The sequence below is a fragment of the Saimiri boliviensis genome, chromosome 17 (assembly GCF_048565385.1).
Source record: "Saimiri boliviensis isolate mSaiBol1 chromosome 17, mSaiBol1.pri, whole genome shotgun sequence".
Taxonomy (NCBI): Eukaryota; Metazoa; Chordata; class Mammalia; order Primates; family Cebidae; genus Saimiri; species Saimiri boliviensis.
The window spans coordinates 46,602,352-46,628,441 of NC_133465.1; the positions used below are offsets into that span (position 1 = coordinate 46,602,352).

General features: G+C 40.6%; 3 protein-coding genes across 3 annotated transcripts; all 3 read right to left on the minus strand.

Moving 5' to 3' along the window:
• Positions 1–6,016: 6,016 nt before the first annotated feature.
• On the minus strand, positions 6,017–6,635 carry KRTAP3-1 (keratin associated protein 3-1). Its single transcript, XM_010330651.3, has one exon. The coding sequence runs from the start codon at positions 6,568–6,570 to the stop codon at positions 6,274–6,276; it is 297 nt and encodes a 98-aa protein (XP_010328953.1). The 5' UTR covers positions 6,571–6,635; the 3' UTR covers positions 6,017–6,273.
• Positions 6,636–20,091: 13,456 nt separating this feature from the next.
• LOC101029547 (keratin, high-sulfur matrix protein, B2C-like) lies at positions 20,092–21,255 on the minus strand. The gene has a single exon (XM_010330648.3). It carries the CDS (start codon positions 21,206–21,208, stop codon positions 20,708–20,710), a length of 501 nt encoding a protein of 166 aa, XP_010328950.2. The 5' UTR covers positions 21,209–21,255; the 3' UTR covers positions 20,092–20,707.
• A 2,194-nt stretch (positions 21,256–23,449) lies between these two features.
• LOC120366853 (keratin-associated protein 1-4) lies at positions 23,450–23,841 on the minus strand. Its single transcript, XM_039476506.1, is given in 2 exon segments — positions 23,450–23,725; positions 23,728–23,841. Coding segments are annotated over 2 exon segments (390 nt in total).
• Between the last annotated feature and the right edge of the window lie 2,249 nt (positions 23,842–26,090).

Sequence of the window (26,090 nt, forward strand, 5' to 3'; positions counted from 1 at the left end):
TTGTTCCTGCTCTTTCCTTAGCTTAGAGTGTCCTTTCCAGTTCTCTGCTTTCCAAACCCTGTTGATTCCTCAAGATTCAGCCAAGCATCCCCTTCATAAAGAAACTTTAGGTGATTCTTCTAAATGTTGTCATCCTTTTCTCTGCTCTTATAAAATGTGCTGCCTATTCTTCCATTCCAACCTCGTGTCTTTCTGCTGTGCTTTATAGTTTGTCACTTCAATTTGTTTTCCTCACTCCGATGCAAGGCCCTTGGAAGTGGTCATCGTGTCTTAGTCTCGTTTGTCTCTCTTATGCACCTAGGATGAGGCCTGAAACATGGTAGGCGTTTGATAAATATTTGTTGAATTGGATTAAATTACAGATTAGAATTAAACAGGTATTTTTTATTTTTATAATGACCTTCTGAGATAGTAACCCTATATATAAGGAGAGTGATTCATTTTTTGTGTGAATTGCTTTACAGTTGTCAAAACATTTTTAAATTCAAAGATCTACCTAAATGAGATGGTGAAAAAATAGGGCTTAACTCAATCTTTAAGGTCCTTTCTGTGAGCATATTGATCTCAAATTGCCAGCTTCCCTGGCTCTTTAAAGGACACATGTGAGTTTATTTAGAGGCAGGGGAAAAAAAAATCAAAGGTAGGTGCTGAGCTTGGCATTTAAAACAATTCTGAGCTTTGAGCCTCATGCATGTCACTATCCTCACAGTTTACTTCAGGTATCTACGTATCCCTGAGAGGTCTCTTTTTGGTTATGAAATTTATGTTGATGTCATCAGAAAGTGTAATTCTGCTGGATATATTTATAAGTTTATGATGCATGTGTCAAGAGTCATTGGGCAATTATAGCATTAAATGTTGAGACAGTATGTGGTTGGGAGTAGAGGTGTTCATTTAGTTTTGAAGTAAGGAGATCCATGATAGCATTTTTCTTCCATTTCTCATTTGAAATCATTGCTCACAGCAGGAAGAGAAAACTTTTGTAAAACTGAAGGCACAGTGCTATAATATTTTCTTCAGGAGCACCTAATTAAAGACCATTTGCTGAGCAGCCCTTAATGACTACTGAAGGTTCTTAGGGCAATGTGGGCAAACTCTTTGGCTAGCAGCAAGGTGGTTCACACTCCCAAGGCTGGACGCAGGTGGTGACAGAGAGCCCGGTCAGGGTTGGAACTGGGTGGCTGTTGTTGAGCAGACAACAGGAGGGCACGTGAGAGTCAGGCATGCAGCAGGGCAGTGGGCAGGTTTCAAAGCAGGTGGGCTGAAGGAAGCTGATCCCATGGGTCCAGGTGCAGGACAGGCAGACTTCACATTGACAGCTTATGTCAGAGGAGCAGATGGTGGTGGCTGGGCCAGTGGGGATGCTATAGCATCCTTGGAGACAGGAATCACAGCAAGACGTGGTGCCAGTGGACCAGGAAAATGTTTTGTTTGCAAAGGAAGGCTTTCTTCTGCAAAGCTGTCCTCTGTAGGTCTTTTATATCCACCTATCTCAGGGAACGTGGCTCCCATCCATCAGAATGTTGGACGAAACATCCTTGCTGCTTTTACATCATCCTGTAAAAATAACTCACTAACTTCTTATGTATCAGACACGGGATCAGCTCTCCTTCAGTTCTATCTGGTTGTGTTGCTGCATTCAAACTTGCTTCCTGTTGCAGTTTCAAAATGGTGTTGGTGTAGTTCTCTACTTCATCACATGTAGACACATCCATATTGTACTAGTCTGTTCTCATGCTGCTATAAGGACATACCCGAGGCTGGGTGATTTATAAAGGAAAGAGGTTTAATGGATTCACGGTAGACCCGCCTCGGCCTCCCAAAGTACTGAGATGACAGGCGTGAGCCACTGCGCCCAGCCTCAGGAACAATTTGAAGGAAAAATGGAATACCTTGTTTTTTTAAATTATATTGTCAAGGATTAACAATTATTAACTTTAAGGGCAGTTGTTTTACCTTGATTATTGATGCTCATCAGAAAACTGAAAATGTGTTTGACTAGTCAAACATTTTGCATTTCAATTCAAAGTTAATGATTCAGCCAATATTTCTTCTCTGCTGAAACTGCTAATCAGTAAAGTCTGACTTTTAAAAAACGATTTGTTCTTACCTTAGAAACACAGATACCTTTTTTCTACTCACTGTATACACTCAGTTTATTTTACACTATAATCACCTCAGAGAAAGCAGAGTTGCTGTGTACAACAAAAGATACAATTGACAGGGAAAATGTATTGTCAAGTGTCATATACTTTCTCCTGAATAAATAGAACCACCAATAATCACATTTCTCTTTGACATACTGCTGTCTGTGGAGACGGTGAGTGCTTTGGTGTAGTGGAAAGAGAAGCGACTTTGGACTTGGTATGGGGTTTAATTCCTTCTCTCTCACTTATGACTTACGTAACTTGTGCTTTGCGAGTAATTTAATCATTCTCAGCCTGAGTTTCTGCCCGTTAGTGCACTTTCTGCACCTGTTAGTGATGCAGGGCAGGGAAGCACTAAAGTGGGGCTTAGCCAGAAAGGTTCTTGGCTTTGTTCAGAGAAGAATTCAAGGGCAAGCCAGAAGTAGAAAATAGCTTTATTGAAGCAGCAGGTTTATAGCTCCGTAACTGCTCCTGCAGAACAGGGCTGCCTCTGTAGGCAGAGAGTAGCGGCTCAGAGCAGTTTTGCATCTTTGTACCTACTTTTAATTACATGAAGATTAAAGAGTGGTTTGTGCAGACATTTCTAGGGAAAGAGTAGTAATTTTCAGGTCATTGGATCATTGCCATGGGAAGGGGTGGCAACTCAGGTGTTGCCATGGCAATGGCAAATTGACACAGCAGGCATGTCTGATTGGAAAGCTGTTTCTGCCCTCACACTGTCTTAGCTAGTCCTCAATTTGGTCGAGTATCTGAGCCCGCCTCTGCAGTAGAGTCCCACCTTCTACCTCATTAGTATGCCCAGTAGATATTCACTGGATGTGAGCTCTTCCTAACGAAAGCAGTAAAAGTAATGAGGTAGAATGGGGTTGGTTAGTTGCATGGGGTACTTGTTACTTAGACTGCTTCTGGATGATCTAGAATCACAGAATGATAAAATGAAAAGCGACCTTAGAGATGGTCTGATCAAACAACTCATTTTACTGATTTAACACCTGAGACCCCGAGAAATTAATTGACTTGCTCAGGGCCACAGAGGCAGCTCAAGGCAAAGCCAGGGCTAAAACAACACATCTTCTGGTTTCCAGTTGGGGATTTATAACTAGACAAGGGCCCTTGAATGTTAAAGGCCCATAGTAGTAGTAATAGGAGCTTCAAGTTATTTTCAGCATTAAAAATAAACTCTCAATTTTTATCCCTTACTAACATGTATGAAAACATGAAAGCTACTTTGTTTTTGACTAGAAAAAAGATAACTTGACAGGTAACAAAGGTTATCCTATAATAATCCTAAACATTTCATTGATATTTATGAATGTATTTCTGAACAAAAATGAAGGGATTAATAAACTTTTTTAAGAAAGCCATTTGGTACACAAGAGCAGAAAATCAAACACTGTATATTCTCACTCATAGGTGGGTGTTGAACAATGAGAACACATGGACACAGGGAGGGGAGCACTACACACTGGGGTCCGTTGGGGGGAAATGGGGGAGGGGCGGGGGTGGGGAGGTGGGAAGAGATAGCATGGGGAGAAATGACAGATACAGGTGAGGGGACGGAAGGCAGCAAACCACACTGCCAAGTGTGTACCTATGCAACAATCTTGCATGTTCATCACATGTACCCCAAAACCTAAAATGCAATAAAAAAAAAAGAAAGCCATTTGGGAAAAATACATATTTCAGGAAATAAAAAGATACCCAACCTAAGTGTCTGTCATCTAATGAGTGAATAGAGAAACTATGGTATTTGTACACCATGGAATACTACTCAGCAGTTAAAAGGAATAAAACAATGTCTTTTGCAGCAACTTGGATGAAGCTGGAGGCCATTATTCTGAGTGAAGTGGAGTGGGAAACCACAGGAATGAAAAACCAAAACCCATATATATTCACTTATAAGTGGGAGCTGAACTAAGTATGCAGAGGCATACAGAGTGATATAATGGACTTTAGAAGTTCGAAAGGTGGAGGGTGGGAGGGAGGCCAGGGATAAAACCCTGCACACTAGGTACCACGTATACTCCTCAGGTGACAGGTGCACTAAAATCTCAGAATTCACCACCACCATATAATTAACCTACATAACCAAAAACCGCTTATCACCCAAAAGCCACTAAAATACCGAAACACATACATACATACATATTTTTAAAAGATGCCTTTGGTGAGAAAGTTGGGGCCTGCCATATGGCAGTAATCGTTAAGAGTCTCTCATGTGTCAAAGGTTGATGCTGTGGACACAGTGTTTTCTACACTTCGGGGTATCTGGTCCTCACAAGAATCCTGAGACAAAAGCAAGGCAGAGAGTAGTAACAAGAAAACTGCGCCTGCAGGAAACCAAGCTATAGGTAGGAAACCACTTTACTAAAAGGTAAATTGAGACTGAGAGGGAAGCAATTGACCCAACGGCCAAAGGCAAGTCCCCCCCACCCCCGCCGCCAAAAAAAATACAATGGCATCTTTATTTTCTACAAAGATCTAATTGCACTTAGATTTTTCCAAGACAAATAAGGACATGAATTAGTGGTTATCATAAAAGTTTTGTGCTAAGAGGAAACTGTGTCTTTTTGCTCTCAGAATTGTGTGACTGTTTCTGGTGTGTAGAAAATACTACACTGTAGTCTGATATTTTAAGCATATTTCCGTCATGATATTATATGTCACTTAGATTAGCAAACGTCTAATCATAGTCATGACTAATGTAAACCAATGTAAGCCCCATTTGAGGGTGCAATGAATACTCAATAAATGCTAATTTTAAGTCGAAATGGATTTTTTTGGGGGAAGACAGAATATATGAAGTAATGGATATATATACTTTTCAAAATTGTTTTGCATTTTGAGCTCAGAATTTGAGATGACTGTGACTAAGATTATAAATTATTTATATGTACCAGCACAGTGATAAATTCATGTAGTCAATTAAGGAAGAAAGAAAAATCAATGTCAGAATCAATAGAAACTAAAATCAAGTATTTTTAAAACAATCTATTAATCTCTAGACTCTAGCAGAGTGCTTGGCACAGTGGACATCTTCCAGCAATATCTATTAAATAAATATCTGTTAAATAAAAAGATCCCATAAAATGAGCTACCACATTTTTTACTTTTTAGCTTACCACAAAGAACCATATCTATTTTTTCAATAAATTCCACTGTGAGAGCTTTTATTCTGTTGGGGTAAATCTTGGATAGTGTGATAACCTGCTGTCCAGATTTAGGTAGGCATTCCACTTTCCCTAATGGGAAATAGGAAAATAAATACTATACACCTTGGAATACTATGCAGCCATAGATGATTTCATGTCCTTTGCAGGGACATGTATAAAGCTGGAAACCATCATTCTCAGCAAACTGACCCAAGAACAGAAAAACCAAACATCGCATGTTCTCACGCATAAGTGAGTGTTGAACAATGAGAACACATGGACACAGGGAGGGGAACATCACACACCAAGGCCTGTTGGGGGGTTGGGGAGCTAGGGGAGGGATAACATTAGGAGAAATACCTAATGTAGATGATGGGGGAATGGATGCAGCAAACCACCATGGCACGTGTATACCCATGTAACAATCCTGCAGAATCTGCACATGTACCCCAGAACTTAAAGTACAGTTTAAAAAATAGGAAAAAATAAATTGAAAGTTGACTATACTACTGCTACACTCCAAATTTCATTCTGGTATCATCTGTGCCATCAACTCTGTTCAAACTTTGAAAGTGTCTCAGGTCTAAATTTCTTTGCTTTCTGATAATAGAGGTCATATCTAATTTTGTGTAGGAAGAGACAGGGGATAACGTGTTTTACATTGATTTTTAAATAACTAATCCTAAAATAAAAAGAAAATAAATCATCACAAGGTCATATCTGCTAAGCCAGAATAAAGTTTATTAACAAATAGTCAAATTGGTTATTTCTCAAAGAGGGATGAAATAGCCTAAAAGACAGAAAGGAGGTCTCCAACTGTACCCAAAGAAGCAAAGAATGAAGATTCATCGAGACTTTGGCCCCAGGAATTGGGAGGGCCTTAGCCTTGATGTAGGCAATAGTGAGTGCTGAAGCTCAGACGATGCGGAGGACATTGGACAGCCGCCTCACAGAACCTGTGCAGCCTCGGCTGGTTAACAGCAGGGCTCACAGGGACTCTCACAGCCAGGCTGAACGTAGGTTGTCAGGTTGATCCCACTCATTCCGGGAGTCGGGTGACAGTTTCTGAGCAGCCAGCAAGTTGGCACATAGGTATCAGGCATGCAGCAAGGTGGGGGGCAGGTGTCGCAGCAGATGGGCTGAAGGAGGCTGATCTCATGTGGGCAGGTGCTGGGCAGGCAGACTCCGCAGCGGCAGCTTTTGTCGAAGGAGCAGAAGGTGGTGGCAGGGCCGGTGGGGACGCTGCAGGAGCGAAGAGCACAGCAATCCATGGCTATGGGAGGTGGGGTTTTGCTGAGTTGAGAGGAGAAGTCTGTTGGTGTCTTGATGCTCCTCTCTTCTGCCCTGGCTCTTATATACCCGTCTTCCTGGGCGTCAGCCTATTACCGAGGGATTTTTCCCCATGTTTCAGTTTATAGCTATCTCCATAAAAACCATCTAATTACTTAAGTGTTTATTACCTAAGATACACGGCTCACCTCATAAAAGAGATTTAGGTTGTTTTGTTGTCAAATTAGGACTCTTCACATTGCCTGTGTGTCACTGCACAGAAAGCTTCATTCCAGTCTTCAAAGGCACCGGGCCATTATCTTCTAATCATTACACCCTTACCAATAATGGCTTGGTATGCCAGGCGTCTGCAAACCTTTCCCACTGGTGGTGTTTACTTTTCAGATGAAGAGGACAAGTAAGCTTTTTGTTTGCTGTTCTACCAGTGACCAAAGGTTCTATGTGTTCCTTTAGGCCCTCTGGCTGAAAAAGTGACAACATTTTAGATTTATTATCTGTGGCTCCAAGAAACTGAACGAAGATGAATGGATGGAATCTACAGAGAAATAGATTTTGTGTAAAGAGGCACTTGCTAACAGAGCTGTAACAAGCCGTTTGTTCTTCATTGCCTTCAAATATGCTCCAAATGATAACTTGGTAAGAACACGCAGATGGGAGTCAAGACCTGCATAAGTGATAAAGATGGGTGTCCTTTCAGCTCCGTCCAACCGCGTTACAAATGAACATTGCTTATGACCAAAAAGCTAGTTGTATTGGGCCACTCCGAAGCTCAATGGTGCAGTATTTCCCAGATTGAGTTCCATGAACACCGGTTCCAAGGGACTTGAACGGGTTCTCTGGTAAATAAGTTTGGGAAATACTGAGTTCTTCATTGTTGGGCCTCTCAGAGCCTTGAATGTGCTAAAGTGCTCTGTGACTTTTCAATATATAGCTATAGCATATATTTTTCTCCAAACTTACTTGACCATGGGCTGCATTTTGTTTGTTTTCATAGATTAGCTTTACAGGTCAGTGCTTTATGGAACATACTTGGGGAGATTTAGCAACATCTTAAAGCAAGCTTGTCCAACCTGCGGCCCACGGGCCACATGGGGCCCAGAATTGTGTTGAATGCATGAGGCACAACACAAATGCGGGAACTTTCTTAAAACATTATGAGGTTTGCTTTGTTTTGTTTTTGCTCATCAGCTATCATTAGTGTTAGTGTATTTTATGTGTGGACCAAGAGAATTCTCCTTTCAATGTGGCCCAGGGAAGCCAAAAGATTGGACACCCCCGTTTCACAGGCTCTGTGGTCCAGGAGAATAGAGACATTTCCAAGTTACATCTAAACCACTAAAACTCTAAAAATAAAGTTTTAAAAGTAGATAAAGGTAGAAAATTTAGTATAATGATTTAGAATTACTTTAGAGTAGGAAAAATATTGAACTGGTAAAACCTTTAGCAATAGCTTACTTAGAAAGGCTTAAAAACATGTATATGTTTTCTTGAACCAATTTTTAGATAAGATGGCTCAAGTTCTGAAGATAAGTAGAAGATTGCACCATGCAGAGGAATCAGAAGCCAAATGAGATGCAAATCAACAAGATGATGGATCAAAAAAAAATGCTTAGGATGAAACTGCTTTTATTTTAGCCATTTTCTTATTGGAATGATTTTGCAGTTTTGGCTTCCTATGCTAGAATTTACATATCTCTTAGATATTTTCGTATCAAAATTAGAATTTACATATCAAATGTTCATTGCTTGAACACCTGTTGTACATTGGGTATGATGCAAAAAGTCACAATAGGCTCCTGCCTTTACAGGGGTCATAGAAAAGAAGAGAGACAGACAGAAGTAAACCAACAAACAATAACAAAGGATTGTACATTTGGGTTTTCCAGGTTATGATATGAGAGTGTGGCGGCAGAAGCCATAGACTTTACCTGGAAAACTTAGGAAGCCCCTCACAAAAAGAGAACATTTGTTTGGGTCTTGAAGAGTGAAAAGGAGCTTAGCAGGTAGAAATAAATAGGAAGGAGATTTCAGCAAGTGAAACACAATGCCATGGTGCACCCATAAGATGATAAAAACTGTGGCCTGGTTGAAGTACAGGTTCTGCATCTGTTGGAATGAAGCTGGAAAGGTGGGCTAGTGCAACAGTATGAAGAAGTTGTACTTTGCTTAGTATCCTACACTGAGGATTTTGAACTTTATCTTGTAGGCACTGGGCATTATCTAAAGGTTGCTGAGCAGGTAGGTGACATGACTGGATTTTTGAAAGATACTGTAGTTTTTGAGGGGAGGCTCATCATGATCATCATTGTCACTTACTATTAGGTAATGAGCTGAGTGCTTTGCATGCATTATCTCATGCAGTTCTTACAACAGCCTTATGATGACGTATGCAATGATATTATCCTTGCCATTTGACAGACGAGGAACCTGAGGCATAGAGAGGCTAAGTAGCTAGTGAGCTGGCATTTGAAGCCAAGCAGTGTGGCACGACTAGAAAGTGAGAGGATAAACAGTCGAAGCTAGTTGTTGATGATCTGTTAAGAGGTGGTAGAGTTTGGAAGACCTTTTGAAACTGGAGATGATAGATCATGCTGATTGAGAGGACCTATGGAGCCAAGGATCATGTCTAGATGTCAGATTTACTCATGGTGAGAGGCTAGCTTAGCAAAAAGACTGTTGTCTGGGGTGATAGGAAAGGGACTGGAGATGAGTTTAGTTTGGGACCTACAGACAAAGCATCCTGAGTTGGTGAGAGGGAGCAGAGCTGGAGGTGGAGATTTGGGAGGCTCCAACATACAGGAAAAATTTTGCTGACTATGATGTGCCTGGAGTGAGAATGAGATAGTCACTTTTGTGTGTGTTGGTCATGTTTTGCTGTGAGCCTCTTTGTGCCTTACCAATATCTATCTAGCAGCAACTCGGTGAATTTCTGGGTGGCTGTTGGGAACCCCCTTCCACCCTGGCATCTCCTGAATCAGTAGGGATGTTAGAAAGCTTCACACTTCAGGGCCAGTCAATTTTCCTAAAGCCTGTTGGAATTCTTCATCCCTTCACAAAAGCAGGATATAGAAACCTTTAAAATTTGTCATCCTAATAAAAGTGCTTAGTAAGTAAAAACATTTGGTCTTTATTTCCTGAATTGCATGATCTTTTAAACTGCCAGTGCATTCCTTTATAATATAGATTGAAACAAAGAATGGCTGGTATCAGGGCTGCCACTGACATTGATTTATTCTTTGTCTACTTTGCTATTTGCTGAACATTCTTGCAAAGGATTCTGAGCTTGGGTTAAATGGTGGCCTTTGGGGTTGTTATCCAATTGCATCAGATTTTTTTTTTTTTTTTACAGTTTGTGGTTATACTCAAGCCTGATATAACTCTTGCCACTTTCTTAGCTTACACTGCCCAAATTGAATTTCTTTTAAATGGAAGTAGTGGTGGTTTCCACTTGAGGACATCTGATAGTCTCTATAGTTGTCATCTGGTAACCTGCAGAGCTGATCTCATAGCTCTTAGTCACATGGCACATGCAACATTCTTGTAAGTGGTTGCTTAGCCAGCTGGCTGAAAGTGTTAACCTATTTTTCCTGGGAATCCTAGCTTTCAGTTTAATTCTCATGTACTATTGTAGGCTGTGAAGTATACAGATAGTAACAGATAATTATATATGATTAAGTAATATATAAACATGTACATTAAGTACAGTTAATCTGTTTAGGAAAATAGACACTCAATAAAATTTGAGTACCTAATATATGGCAGGCACTGGGAAAATAAATTTTCAGCTATCTACTATGTAAAATATTGAGATATTTAAACTTATAATTGTCTTATAGTAAGCTTTGTAATTTTCATCCTTGGAATTATTTTCTAACAATAGTTGTACTTTATAATTTTATTTTGAATCAGAGATTCAAAATAAAATTTTTCTCCATTGAGTAGATAAATCTGATTACTTCATTGAATCAAATAACCATTGGTTTCCAAAGAGCTCCTGTGGTATTTGAAATTTTTTGAAATTAAGAGACTTAATTGTTATATGTTTAAATATTAGCTGACACTATGGTTTTAAAATATACTTTGAGTTTTTAGCTTATTTTATTAATCATATAGTTGGCTACATAGTAAGAGCAAACTCTCATGCAGAATTTTCCGTGTAATAGATTTTTTAAAAGTGCATTACATGTATTATGTCATTTAATTCTTACAGGAGCTCTAGGAGGTTGGTATTAAAGCTATCCTCTTTTATTGTGAAAGGAAACTGAGTCATAGAGCAGGTAAGTAAGTTGCTCAAGGTCAATGCTGGTAAGTGGTGGAATCAAGATCTGAACCAAGGGCACCTGGCCCTAGAGTCTGTGTTCTTAATCACTATACATTAGTCTACAATCTCTCTGTTATTGATTACTACATTTTTCAAGAGAAAATATATAATTTGGTTTATTTCAATCTCTGTTGAGCACCTGCTATTTGCTTTGTACTGTGCTTGGAGATTAAGGGCATTCAAGGACAAGCAGTACATGGTGTACTTTTAAATATCTTAGAATCTACTGGGATTTGCAGGGTACACAGGGCTTGGATGCAAAGCAGAGGAGTATGAAAGGCGTTTCAGCTGTAGGGAACAGCAGCAGTAAATGCATAGAAGTGGAAAACAACAAATTGTTGTTAGGAAGCTATGACTAGTGCACTGTGTCTGGAGAACAATTGTGTGAGATAAAAGCAAGATGTAGAGTCTTGACTCCCAGGATGTGGAGTTTGAACTTAAATTAGGTAGACTCATGGAGAACCACTGGTATGTATTTTTCCAAGGCAGGAAAGTTACTTCTTTAACTCCCTCATTTGTAAATATGGCTAATGTTACTATCACATCGATAGGATGCTTAAAGAATAAATTAAACAAAGCATTAAAATGTGTAATGCAGGTCTGGAACAGAGTGAGTGTTCAATAAATGATTCTAATAGGTGTGGTGGCTGTTAATAAATAAGCAGAGGGAAGCTGGAGTCTTTTTTTTTTTTTCCCCCTATCATTTTCAGGTATTCTTTCTTTCCAACAATGGGGCATGGAGGGCTGCATTTGGGAGTTTAGCTTTTAAGTTTCTCATGTCTGGAAAGCTTGATAGTCTTCTTTACAGTTTTCGTAACCAGTGGAGACCCCACCCCCACAAAGGAAGCAGCATCCTCGACCTTGCTTTGCTGGAGCCCTGTGAGATCACTGGGAAGCAGTGTGGGCTTCTCCCGTCCCCTCTGCCATATTGCCTTTTTTAAGGAGGCAGTCATCACAAATGCCCAACAGGATTTATTACTCAGAGGGGACTGAAGAAACGCTCTATCTGCTTGAGCGTGACTTCTTCCTCACTCTGTCTTTCTCATTAGTATCTGTGATTTACACGAAGTGATAAAATTTACCTTTCGACACAGTTAGAAATTTCCTCTGTAGAATAAGATGTACTGCAACAGCTTGTAATCATAGCTGGTCAGTTTTCCTGAGTGGAAATTTGACTTCTGAGTCTGTTGGGATGCAAAGAGCAGAAAGGAGGAAGATAACGGGAGAAAAATTCCCCACAAATATTAACAGTGTTTTGATTTTCGAGAGTACATCATGCTCCGATCTGGAAGTGAAGATTTGGAAGCCTTCAATATCCAGATAAAAATTTTGCTTACTATGAAGCACTTGGACTGAGAATGAGAATGAGATAATCACTTTTTTAAAATTATTTTTTTGAGATGAGTCTTGCTCTGTTGCTCAGGCTGGAGAGCAGTGGCATAATCTCGGCTCACTGCAACCTTTACCTCCTGGGTTCAAATGATTCTCCTACCTCAGCCTCCTGAGTAGCTGGAATTACAGGCATGCACTAGTACACCTGGCTAATTTTCATAATTTTAGTGGAGATGGGGTTTCACCGTGTTGATCAGGCTGGTCTCGAACTGCTGACCTTGTGATCCGCCCGCCTCAGACCTCCTAAAGTGCTGGGATTACAGGCGTGAGCCACTGTGCCCGGTGAGATGATCACTTTTATGTAATTCATTTTATTCAAATGGGATAGAACATTACCCTGAGCAATGCTCTTCCCATTTTTAAGGCTATTTTCCACACACACATGAGTATCTGGCTATTGCTGTCCTTTCCATAGCCAAAAGGGTTTTCTGCTCCTCAAGACATACACTTGAATGGAGAAGAGGAATAGAAAATAAAATTTCTTGAGCATCTACTCTGTGCCAGGCATATTACTATTAAAAACCTTATTTGCTATTCACAGCAATACTGTGACATATTACAACCCCCATTTGATATACAAGGCAAAAACTGAGCTTCTGAGAAGATTTGTCTAAGGTCACAGTCGGTGAGTGAGTAGATTTAGGATTTTGAGCTCAAGTCTTCTGATTCCTTTCTCATCCCACTCTCTGTCTCTTCCTACAGTTAAAAAATCTTTACAGTGATCAAAGTGTCAATTTATACTCAAATACAATAACAGTTCCCAACTTTTTTGACACCAGGGACCAGTTTCATGGAGGACAATTTTTCCATGGACTGTGTGGGTTGGGTGAAGATGGGATGGTTTGAGCATGAAACTGTCCCACCTCAGACAGATTCTCACAAGGAGTGTGCAACCTGGATCCCTCGCATGTGCAGTGCACAGTTCACAGAATGCTTTGCACTCCCATGAGAATCTAATGCCGTCGCTGATCTACTGATCTGACAAGAGGCAGAGCGCAGGCTCCTCTGATCCTCACCTTCTGATGTGTGGTCCAGTTCCTAACAGGCCAGGGACAGATACTGCTCTGCAGCCTGGAGTCGGGGGACCCCTGAAATATAACACAAGAAGTTTGTTTTGCTTAGTACCTGTTAATACACAAAACAAGTGTTTAGTATTGCTTCTAGTCTCAGCTCTGGTCCACTCTAACTTCTATTCCTGACTTTTGTTCAGTTCTCTCTTTCAGTTTGGTCTCTTCTGATCACGAAACCAATGAGAGTTGGAGTAAAGTGCAAAAATGTTAACCTCAGAGTCTCCTGAATTCCATCCTTAGGATTCTATTATTTTGTCTCCCTCACCCCCTCCTGATTAGAGAGTCTTGAATTAATTTTCTTCTCTTTTCATGTTTTTTTTTTTTTTTTTTAGACGGAGTTTCGCTCGTTACCCAGGCTGGAGTGCAATGGCGCGATCTCGGCTCACCGCAACCTCTGCCTCCTGGGTTCAGGCAATTCTCCTGCCTCAGCCTACTGAGTAGCTGGGATTACAGGCATGCGCCACCATGCCCAGCTAATTTTTGTATTTTTAGTAGAGACGGGGTTTCACCATGTTGACCAAGATGGTCTCGATCTCATGACCTCGTGATCCACCCGTCTCGGCCTCCCAAAGTGCTGGGATTACAGGCTTGAGCCACCGCGCCCGGCCTCTTTTCATGTTTTTTTGGTGGCTGTTGCTGTCAATCTCTGTCATCTCTAACTCTTTTCAGACTTCCTCATGCTTCCTGGCTTCAGTTGCTCTGAAAATCCTGAGTTCTTTCTCGTCTTCTTACCACCAGGTTATCGACCTACTAGGATCTTTCTTTCCAGGTTTCACAGGTGTCTTCTTTGGAACAAGTTAATACTGTCTTAGAGATAACGTAATTACAGTTCTTTACTCTGGCCCCACTTGGACCAAGAGTTCTCTGAACCTTTTGGGAAAATATTTGGTTTGTTTCACTTATGCAACTAAAATAAGTAAGATAGTAAAAATTTTATTTCAAGACTTTTGAGAAAGCAAAAGTCTTGAAAGCTTGTATGTTAAATATTAACCCATTAAAAGCCAGGAATTTTGATTTTTGTGTCATGTAGTGTATCAGCCCTGTTTCTCTTTCTCATATTTGTAATGCAGGAACAAAGAAGAAGAAAGAGAACGTGCTTAGAAATGAATAGACCCAACATAGGCTAATAATACTTGGTGTTTTGGATTAGCCTCTCTCAAGCTCACAAAACAATTTCACTAAACTCTCAAATCTCCAGTCTTACCCAAGGCTTTCATGCTTTAGTTGATGTGATGATTCAACATTTTATCCCTTCAAGTTTCTGAAAACCCCTTGTGTCTTTGAGGGTTTAAAACTAATTCTGTCTAATGGCATTTAATAGAATAATCATGATGGAAACAGGTTTCTTAAGTCAGGGTTATGATTTTGGGGATAAGTCAGTAATTAACAAAGGGCCGTCTGCAGTCAGGTCTCTGGGCACATCCCACTTTTCATGGAAGGCTTCTGATAGAGGAGGTGGAACTTTCTTAACTACAGAGCCTAATGTTGCCAAGGAGTAATCTTTCTAGTTTCTTAATTGGATTCTATCAGGCATAAGTGGCTGTGATTCTCTGGCTGCCATCTCCAAAGCTCAGAGATAATATTTTTTTCGTAATCTACTATGGTGACTAATGAAAGGGAGTAAGTGAACATTCTGTACAAATGGCTCACTAAATAATCTAATTTTTCAAAGGCAATGAGAGTATAACAGTTAGGGTCCCACAGGAGATGAGAATCAAATCCTTTTAAAATTCATATGAAGAATTTTTAAATTGTTCGCTAGGTAACTGAAAGGATTAAAAGAGGATCCTAAGTAGGGCACAGTGGCTCACACCTGTAATCCCAGCACTTTGGGAGGTCAAGGTGGGTGGATCACGAGGTCAGGAGTTCAAGACCAGGCTGGCCAACATGGTGAAGCTCCTTCTCTAATAAAAACACAAAAATTAGCCGGGAATGGTAGTGGGCACCTGTAATCCCAGCTACTCAGGAGGCTGAGGCAGAGAACTGCTTGAACCCAGGAGGTGGAGGTTGCAGTGAGCCGAGATCATGCCACTGTACTCCAGCCTGGTGACAGAGTGAGATTCCATCTCAAAAAAGAAAAAAAAAGAAAGAAAGAAAAAAAAAAAAGAGAGAGAGAGAACCCTAAGATACCACAAATGTGGGAACTGCAGAAAGCCCTAGTTTTCAAGGGAAGCTTTAAAGGCCTGTCTTTAAATGGAAGAGGCAAGGAATTAAAACTTAGGGATATTCCCTGAAGAGCTGAAACTCTTGTTTTAAGAAAGGACTGGTTGGTCCTGCAAAGGAGACAATAAAGCCGGTTCTACAAGTGTTGAGAAAACTGCAAACTGAATTCATGTGCTGCCATGGGCAGGATCTGCACCTACTGGAGTGAGAAGTGTGACTTGGGGCGATTATCCTGGGATCTGCTTAGCATACAGGAAGACCCAGTGAAGCGGAAGGAAGGAAGGAGTCCCGTCCTCCTCTTCCAGCTTTGCAGTTTTCCTCTGTCACCCCCTGGTGGAAAAGCCCAACAGAGCCATGGGCAATGCCATAGTGTGTTTTGCAGAGTACAGCAGGGAGGTTTTAGAGCAGAGAAAGATGAACTAAATGGGCACAAAGAGGAACTTATTCTGAAGCCCACAGCTTCCCAAAGAGATGTAGTTAGATCTTCTGAATCTCCCAACACCAGTCTTTCCTTCCAATTCCTTAACTTCATGGTCTCGTCATGAATTTTGGGAGTCAGAGTTGGATTTGTGTTTCTCTTTTTTACTTATGAACAAACTATTGAACCCCATTTAGGTTTCATTTCCTCATCTACAAAGGTAAGGTAACAATATCTATTTTACAGGATTGATGTAAGTATTCAATGAAATTAGGTTCATATGAAGCTTACTTAGCTTGGGGTATGGCATATGGCAGAGGTCCACAACTTTTCCACACGAGGGACCAGCTTCATGGAAGACAGTTTTTCCATGGACCAATGAATGGGGATGCTTCAGGATGATTCAAGTGTATTACATTTATTGTGCACTTTATTTCTGTTATTATTATAGTGTAATATACAATGACATAATTATACAACTCACCATAATGTAGAACCAGTGGGAGCCCTGAGATTCTTTTCCTGCAACTAGACAGCCCCATCTGGGAGTAATAGGCGACAGTGACAGATCATCAGGCATTAGAGTCTCATAAGGAGCCCACAACCTAGACCCTTCACATGCATGGTTCACAATAGGGTTTGCGTTCCTCTGAGAATCTAATGCCACCCCTGATCTGACAGGAGGTTGAGTTCAGACAGTAAATCTCCTGGCCGGTGGCTCACCTTCTGCTGTGTGGCCTGGTTCCTAACAGGCCATGGACTGGTATCAATCCACTGCCCAGGGATTAGGGGCCCCTGCCTTAATAGATTGCTCCTGTGTACATCCAACCTTATGGTTTGGTACGTAGATAGCCTCTGCTCAGCAGGAGAAGCTCAGGTTGCACGATCATTCCATTTTTTCCAGTTCTTGCCCGCTAGCAAGCCAGAAGTCGTTGATCAAAAGGACAGCAGTTATTTTCAGAAAGGGGCATGGATTTTCTCCAAAACCTTGTAAGTCTGACCTGTAATTCTTCTACTGATGCTTGCCAGAGTCTACACACACTGAGCATGTATTTTCCATAGACACTTCAAATATTGCTGGATGTGCTGGTTTATAAGGCTCAAATGAAATAACAGCCTGAATTGTACCTGACTCCTTCCTTTCTTCCTTTCTTTCTTCCTTCCTTCCTTCTCTATCTCTCTCTTTCCTTCCTTCCTTCCTTCCTTTCTTCCTTCCTTCCTTCTTTTAGGGCAGAGTCTTGTTCTGTTGCCAAGGCTGAAGTGCAGTGGCGTGATCCAGGCTCACTGCAACCTCCTCCCGGGTTCAAGCTATTCTCCTGCCTCAGCCTCTGGAGTAGCTGGGATTACAGACACACGCCACCACACCCGTAGCTGGTACTTTTCTTTAGAGCTTTCTCTTGCTCTTGTCCCCGCTAAAACTTGGATGCATTTTGAGTTATTCATTAAGTGGGTTGAAATAGCACACTCAAATGTGGTATATGTTGATCCCAAAATACAAAAGTGCCCACCAAGGGTTGTTCTTTTTTAGCTGAAGTTAGCTTAAAATACAGCAGTTTTTCTTTCACCTTGGAAAGGATATCTCAATGTGTTCCCAACAACTGGACTCCAAGAAACTTCACTGAGGTGATGAGCTTTTTAATTTTTGTAGAGTTTGTTCCTCACCCTGGAGTTCATTAATGCTTCACTAAGTCCTCTAAGGTGCTTGTTACTTCCTGCTCGTCACATGTAACCGGCATGAGGTCACTGATGTAGTAGACTGCTATGATGTTGTAAGGAAAGTCAAGATGATTAAGGCCATGAGTATATTAGGACAGAGAACAAGATAGTTGGCATAGCCCTGAGGCAATGCTTGGAAGGTTCCTGTTGGCTATGCTAGGTCAAAGAAAAGTACTTCTGGTTGCCTTGATACAGGGAAAAATGAATTTTCATGTCAGTAGCTGCATACCAGTTGCCAGGGGCTGTGTTCATTTGCTCCATTCAAGATATGACATTTGGAACATCATCTCCAGTGGAGGTCACCACCTGAATTCATTTAAAATAATAATACTTAATTGTCCTGTTATACTCCAAGATTTATCTGCTTTCTCCACAGGATAACAAGTAAGCTCAATGGGGAGATGGCTGGTATCATCACCCAGCTTTTTCCAAGTCTCTGACAATGGCACCCATCTTCAAAATTTTCCCATCAATATAGTCTTATTTTTTATTTACTGTTTTTATATCAAGGGAAACTTCTGGGGGCTTTATCTTGGCCCTTTTTACCAAATGAGCTTTATTCCTCAGGCCAGTGTGTCAATGTAGGGATTCTACCAGTTGTCAAGCATGATTATTCCAATTATACATTCACAAACTGGGGAATTGGTCTGCAGGTTCACTGAATCCACTGTGGTTCAAATGTAGACCAAGATTCTACCTACCATCTGGCCACCAAAAGTCACCATTTTTTATTGGAGGACCAGGGCATTTGGGTCTCTAGAAATCAGTGTCAACTTAGTGTCTAATAGCTCCTGTGATTGGTAAAATGTCAGCCTCCAAGGCTTCTGAGCCCTTGTGTTATGACCATGAATACATTCTGCTACATAAAAAAAGGGACATTTCAAATGTAATTAAGGTTACTAATCAGTTGACTTCAAGATAGTGAGAGTATCCTGAATTATCCAGGTGGGCCCAGTGTAATTATATGCACCCTTAAAGACAACTTTTCTATCAGTCAGCTTCTCCTGAGAAGACAAAAACCATGCCAATTATTTGAACATGGAAGTAGCAACTATAGGAAGCAGCTACTGACTCTAGGGTTGAAGGAACAAAGGAAGAGTTAGGAGTCATTATAATGTGTAAGTTTAGAGGATGAGTCCTGCAGAACTGAAAGTCGTGTTTTTTCTCGACAGGTTCTGATGTCTCTGAACTTGAAGGACAGTCCCAGCGGATCTGACTCAGACCTCTGAGGATAGGGTGCTGGCTGGCTGGAGCAAGGCCTAACATGGAGAGCTGGAAAAGCAACAATGTGGCTTGCAGATTTTATCTCTAACATCAAAAATCTGAGTATAGAAGGGAGGGTGTGGAGTTCTGAGACTACAGCTTAACCAGCAGCACAGAGTAACTCATTCTGAAGCCCACAGTCTCTGAAATAGCCATCTTTAAATCTTATAAACTTTCCCACACTTTCGTTTATATCTATTCTCTTAATTTCATTCTCTTCATAAATTTTGGAGTCAGACAGATTTCAGTTTTCTTTCTAAACTCATGAATTATGTGACTGTAAGCACGCTATTTAGCTTCTTTTAGACTTACTTATCTATGAGCCAGGATCACCATATCTATTTCACAGGATTGACACAAATGTTATGTGAACCAAAGTTGGCATGATGTGTACTTGGCAGGTGCACAGCATATGGTACTGACAAGGCTATGCTGGTTCACCTCCTTCCCCTTCAGGTGTGTCTTCTCCATCACTCTTCCTCCTTTTCTTTCAGCCTCTTGTACTTAGCCTTTTTCACTGTGTCTTCTTTCTGTCTTTTCGCCTCTATTTTGTTCTTTTCTTCCCCTTTTCATTCTTTTCTCCGTCTTTTAATACCTTAATTCATCTTCCTTCATCCCTTTTACTGTCTACCTACGCTTATATGGTCAATGATCTTCAATAAAAGAAAGGTTCCCACTTTTGCTTTGGACTTGGAAATGTGTGTCTTTTTGCCATTACTTAACTGTTTAGTGCACCTTATGTCTTCTTTGGTGTCATATATAGGAAATTGCCATTTTGAGCGCTTACTGCAGTTTATTGCATAGTGTAATGAAGTGCAGTAACATAATCTTTGCTCACTGAAACCTCTGCCTCCCAGGTTCAAGTGATTCTCCTGCCTCAGCCTTCTGAGTAGCTGAGACTACAGGTGTACACTACCACACCCAGCTATTTGTGTGTGTGTGTGTGTGTGTGTGTGTGTGTGTGTATTTTTAGTAGAGGCAGGGTTTCACCATGTTGCCCCGGCTGGTCTTGAACTCATAAGCTCAAGTAATCCACCCGCCTCAGCCTCCCAAATTGCTCGGATTACAGGTGTGAGCCACTGCTCCTGGCCTCAAGTAGACATTCTTAAATTATAATCAGTTAAACCAGAGGATGTACAAGTGAAAACGAAAACCAAGGTTTCTTTGCCTAGTACATAATGTTTATTAAGAAATGACAGAAGATACGGTATCACAGATATAACTGAAATAGTCCAGCAGGCAAGATTATTATGATCCAAAAACCAAGGAATGGATCAGATGTTAAAATGTAGAAAGTCCGGCCTACTTCTTAGAAGCTGAATGTTGGGTGATGAGCTTCGATTTTCTCTGGTGACATCCAAGGAATGTCACTTGGGTATAATTTGGTGTCTTTGATGTTGCAAAAAATTTTAGGTAAATAGAAGATAAAAATAGATTATAAAGCATGGAAACATTAGACTTCTGGATAGTTCTCATGGATAAATTCCACAACATGTGGGTAATTTTTAATCCTGCAGTAATATGAGAAACAGTATATCCCAAGCAAAATTGATGATCCACAGGTGGCTTTGTAGCCTTTCTGTGTCCCCAGTGAAGGGTCAAGGTATTCATTGTAGAATGGAGTCAGGTAGAATTGTGAGCTCATATACTTAGTAGTCTCCATCACAGGAAAAGCAATAAAAGTCTGAGAACTTGCTAGTGGTCCAGGAGTGGTCAAGAGATGAACAGTTCAGAGATACTGTGACCTATGCAACTGAAAATAAGCAAGCCAGCTTTCAACAAGCGGGCTCACAGCAGGTGGGCTCACAGCAGGAGCAACAGCAGACTGGGCGGCAGCAGGACTGCCCACAGTAGGATGGGCGGCAGCAGGAGGCCTGGGCATGGTGCAGCTGGCAGCAGGACGGGGGCGTGCAGCTCACCACACAGCAAGGGGGCAGGCAGGTGCCCTCCACCCGGCAATCTGGGCGGCACCACCTGATACGGGTGCTCACAGCTCCATAGCCGCCCTCCTGGCCAGAGCCGATGCTACCACCAATGCCACAGCCGGTTCCGCAGGAGCTGGTCTGGCAGCAGCTTGGCTGGCAGCAGCTGGTCTGGCAGCAGGTTGGCTGGCAGCAGCTGGTCTGGCAGCAGCTTGGCTGGCAGCAGCTGGTCTGGCAGCAGGTTGGCTGGCAGCAGCTGGAGCCGCAGGTCCCACCGGTGGAGCAGCTGGGAAATCCGCAGAAGCTGGTCTGGCAGCAGCTTGGCTGGCAGCAGCTGGTCTGACAACAGGCCATGGTGTCGGGATTTGGGTTGAGAGTTAGGTTGCTGAGAGGAGTTTCTGAGTTTTGGTGGTGACTTCCACACTGGCCCTTTTATATATCTGAGCCAGCTACTGTTTACAAAATTCTTAACATATTTTCTTTGTTTTTGTTTAAATTTGTTTCTCAGTGGGTCTCTGATTGGCTTACATTGAAACACTTATGACACATTGTGAGCAACAGTTTAGAAATTACTCTGTTTTATAGTTTCTTCGGGACTCCTCATATCAGTCCTTTGCTCTTTGGAGTATGTTTGTGGTTTCCCATGTTCAAAGAGTCCTTCCATCTTAGTCCAAATACATGCTCTCATTTTATATATTAGTTATTCCACGTGACAATCTATCCAGTTCTCTAAGGCTAAGAGTAACAATTGTGCTGTTTAACTATTATTTTTTCTTCCTGGATATATAGGCTAAATCCTATTGAATTTTGGATACCTGGATATCTACTGAACTGAAAGCGTACCTTTGGTCATGCATAATTCATAGATTTCACCTTGTTTTATTCCAACGTCATATTGAATTACTGATTATAGTTCCTTTAATTTCAACCAATTTGGAATGTGTAAGTATTATTCCTGTTCCAGGGCAGAAATCTTTTCTTGGGAACCAAATTGACACAGTATATAGGAAGGTATCCAGCAGAATGCTTAGCTTGTGGTAGAACCTTAAATGCTTATTGAATCTGATTCAATAAATGTTAATTGAATAGGTGGAGTAAAAGGCACGATTCATGGATGTCAACACCACTCCTACACAATTAAAGAGAACTTTCAAGCTGCAGTACTTCTTATGAAAGAGTCTCGTTATTTGCTGTAAAAAGACTAAGAAATGTGTATTTTCTTTTTTAAATTAAGTAGCTGAACTGCGCTAAGGAAAAAACATCTAGGAGTTATGACACTTTGAAGAAAGTACTGCCATCTACTTTATTCCTCTTGGAAATCGCATAATCTTGTGTATAATCCATCATAGCCACCAATTAAATGAGAGAGATAAGTTCCGGGAGCTTGTAAATAGTATGGAAAATGTGTTTCTTAGTATGTTCTATATTTGCATCCTATCGTATTTTGTATATTGTACTCTAATGCCTAATGAGGGATTTAAAAATTAAATGGTAAAAGCTATTTTGTTTTGTTCTAGGTTGTGACAACTTCTTAAGAGCACATCTTTTAAGTTGGGTTGCAAAGTACAAAATATAACAGAGTTGTTTCAGAATTCTAATGCATCTGTCTGACAAATGGCAATGGTAGAAATCAGTGGGTGCTTTTATAGCTGTTTGTTCTGTTGTCATTTAGACTAGAGATATACCTTATGCATACCTACATCAAATGAAGGTGAATAGTGGGAGTTGAAGCTTACAGAGCAATTCAGGGATCAATGGGAAGAATGTGGAAGTCTAAGGTATAGAAATTAAACCGAAATACTCTTGGAAAATAGGTAGTATCTAGTAGATATTTTAAAATCTACTTAGAAGGCAGTACAATTTCTTTAGATGTTGGGCATAAATGAAGGAGAACATCTAGTATATTAAATGGAAGGAGACAAAAGATGGTAGAAGTACATTTAGGTAGAAATCAGTAGCTTTGATCAACCTTAAAATTTTAGCTACAGGTCAACCTTTATTGATCTAGACCTAATATAATCGATCAAAGCATATAAGTATTTGAATAACTATAAAAATTTATTTAATTCATGGAGCACTTTTAAGCTGATGGATTCAAGCATAATTTACTTTGTGTTTAACCTTTCTGGTTTAGGCTTTATGGGTATGCTTTGGTATTATTAATAAAATGCAAATCCACTCTTGAATTCCAACTATAGGAAGACACGCTTAAAGGTAGAAGGACATAACTCAGTTTGCTTTGCACATTAAGATATATAACTTGAATTAATCGGTGATATTCAAGGAAAAATCAGTTCTGAAGATGCATGGGCATCAAGAGAGAGTTGGGGGAGCAGAGATGTCATTGAAATGATGAACTATTCCATCCTGGTCCTCTGCTCAAGCAAGGCAAGCTATCCAGAACACTGATTGGTACATGTTTCAGTGAGCAAATTCAGCACATCCACAGTGTGCTAGCTAGGAGTTTCATGATTTCTGAACAGCTTAGCAACATCATGGTACTTAGCATCCAAGTAAAATTGAACAATTCTTCAGAAATCAGCACAATTTTGCTGTGCTTCCCCTTTCATCCTTAAGTGGTCAGCAACCTGGCTTTTAGCAGGTGGGCTCACAGCAGTGGCAGCAGCAGGCTGGACAGCAGCAGGCCTGTCCACAGTAAGAAGGGCTGCAGTGGGAGGCCTGGGTGTGGTGCAGCTGGCAGCAGGATGGGGGCATGCAGCTCTCCAGGCAGCAGGGGGGCAGACAGGTGACCTCCATGTGGCAGTCTGGGCAGCACCATCTGGTGTGGGAGCTCACAGCTCCACAGCCACCCTCCTGGCCACAGCCAATGCCACTGCCAATGCCACAGCCACCCTCCTGGCCACAGCCAGTGCCACAGTCTGGCAGCAGCTTGGCTGGCAGAAGCTTGTCTGGCAGCAGCTGGTCTCACAGCAATTTGGCTGGCAGCAGCTGAAGCCACAGGTCTCACTGGTGGAACACCTGGTCATGGTGTCAGGAATTGGGTTGAGAGCTGTGTTGTGAAGAGAGGTTTCTGAGCTTGGGCTGCACCTTCTATATCTGTCGTTTTATATGTTCCCTAGAGCTGCACATTTACCTAACATCTTTCCTTGATGTCAATTTCAATGTGAGTCTCTGGCTAATACCTGAAGTGTTTAGAAAGTTATAAATTAAACTAAAGAGCTTCTGCGCAGCAAAATAAACTACTGTCAGAGTGAACAGGCAACCTATGGAACGGGAGAAATTTTTTCAATCTATCCATCTAACAAAGGTCTAACATCCAGAATCTACAAGGAACTTAAACAAATTTACAAGAAAAAAACAAACAATCCCATCAAAAAGTAGGCAAAGAATATGAACAGACAGTTCTCAAAAGAAGACATTCATGCGGTCAACAAACATATGAAAAAAACTCATCATCACTGGTCATTCGAGAAATGCAAATCCAAAACCACAATGAGATACCATCTTACACTGGTAGAATGGCAATTATTAAAAAGTCAGGAAAAAACAGATGCTGGAAAGGATGTGGAGAAACAGGAATGCTTTTACATTGCTGGTGGGAGTGTAAATTAGTTCAACAATTGTGGAAGACAGTGTGGTGATTCCTCAAGGATCTAGAACTAGAAATGCCATTTGACCCAGCCATCCCTTTATTGGGTATATACCCAAAGGATTATAAATCATTCTACCATAAAGACACATGCACAATATGTTTATTGCAGCACTATTCACAATAGCAAAGACTTGGAGCACACCCAAATGCCCATCAATGATAGACCCGATAAAGAAAATGTGGCACATATATACCATGGAATACTATGCAGCCATAAAAAAGAATGAGTTCATGTCCTTTGCAGGAATATGAATGAAGCTGGAAACAATCATTCTCAGCAAACTAACACAGGAACAGAAAAACAAACACAGCATGTTCTCACTCATAAGTAAGAGTTGAACAATGAGAACGCAGGGACACAGGGAGGGGAACATCACATACTGGGGCCTGTTGGGGAGTAGGGAGCTAGGGGAGGGATAGCATTAGGAAAAATACCTAATGTAGATGAGGGGTTGATGGGTGCAGCAAACCACCATGGTACGTGTATAGCTATGTAACAACCTGCATGTTCTGCACATATATCCCAGAACCTAAAGTATATATAAAAACAAGATGATTTTTGTAAGTTGATCTTGTAAGTTTTGTAAGTTCATTTGTGATTTTGCTGAACTCTTTTATTATTTGGATAGTAAATTCCTTTATTAGTTCAACTAATTTTTTCTTTTTAAAATAAACTTTTAGTTTTAAAATGGCTTTTGATTTATAGAATTATTGTAAAGATAGTACAGAGTTTCTAAATATCCCATTCAAATAGACTTGTTATTTGTATTTGGATCCTTAGAATTTTCTACGTATAGAATCATGTCTTAGGCAAATAAAGAGAGTTTTACTTCATTCTTTCAAAAAAAAAAAAAAAAAACGAAGAAAGAAAGTTGTAAATAACATTTCAACATTGCAATTGCCTGCTTTGTCCATTGTTCAATTAAAATTAAGTCTTATTATGTTTCTTCTTTGCCCTCTAGACTAAGTGAAGGCTCATCATGGAAGCCAATCACAGAAGTGTCTCTCTATGCAAGTCACATGAGAGACTAGCCTTGAACCAAGTGTTGCCCTGGCATGCTTTGTCATACTTTTCCTTTGATAACCTTTAGGCAATATTTATCTTAACTTACCATTTTTCCCTAAGTGGTCACTTAACCATGATTATCGTTTTATAAACAATTTGTTTAGATGTGGAAAGACTAATAGCAGTGTCATCAAAATATGAACTATAACTTGATGTATCAACTTTCAAACGAAGTATGCTTTTTTATGATCAATTTGTGCAAGTTATAGGATCCTCAGAGCTCTATCTAATATTCTTGCCTTCAGTAGTGGTCAGTGTACCTACGGCTAACTAAAACCTTTAATGACTTTTGCTTATAGATTGTTTTCTGACTTGATTAACTTAAACATATGTGCTAGTAATGGATACACATTGTAACAAGTCAAAGAGGACAGAAGCATATAAAGAAAAATTAACATCCTTTCCCTTTCCTGAAGATGAACATATCTCTTCCAGAACTAATGCTCTGGAAGTAATCAACATTAAGAATTTGGTGCATATTCTTTAACACCTTTATCTCTGCTTCTGCAAATATAAACCAGCATATATACATATATATCTTCTATTTCAGTAAAGTT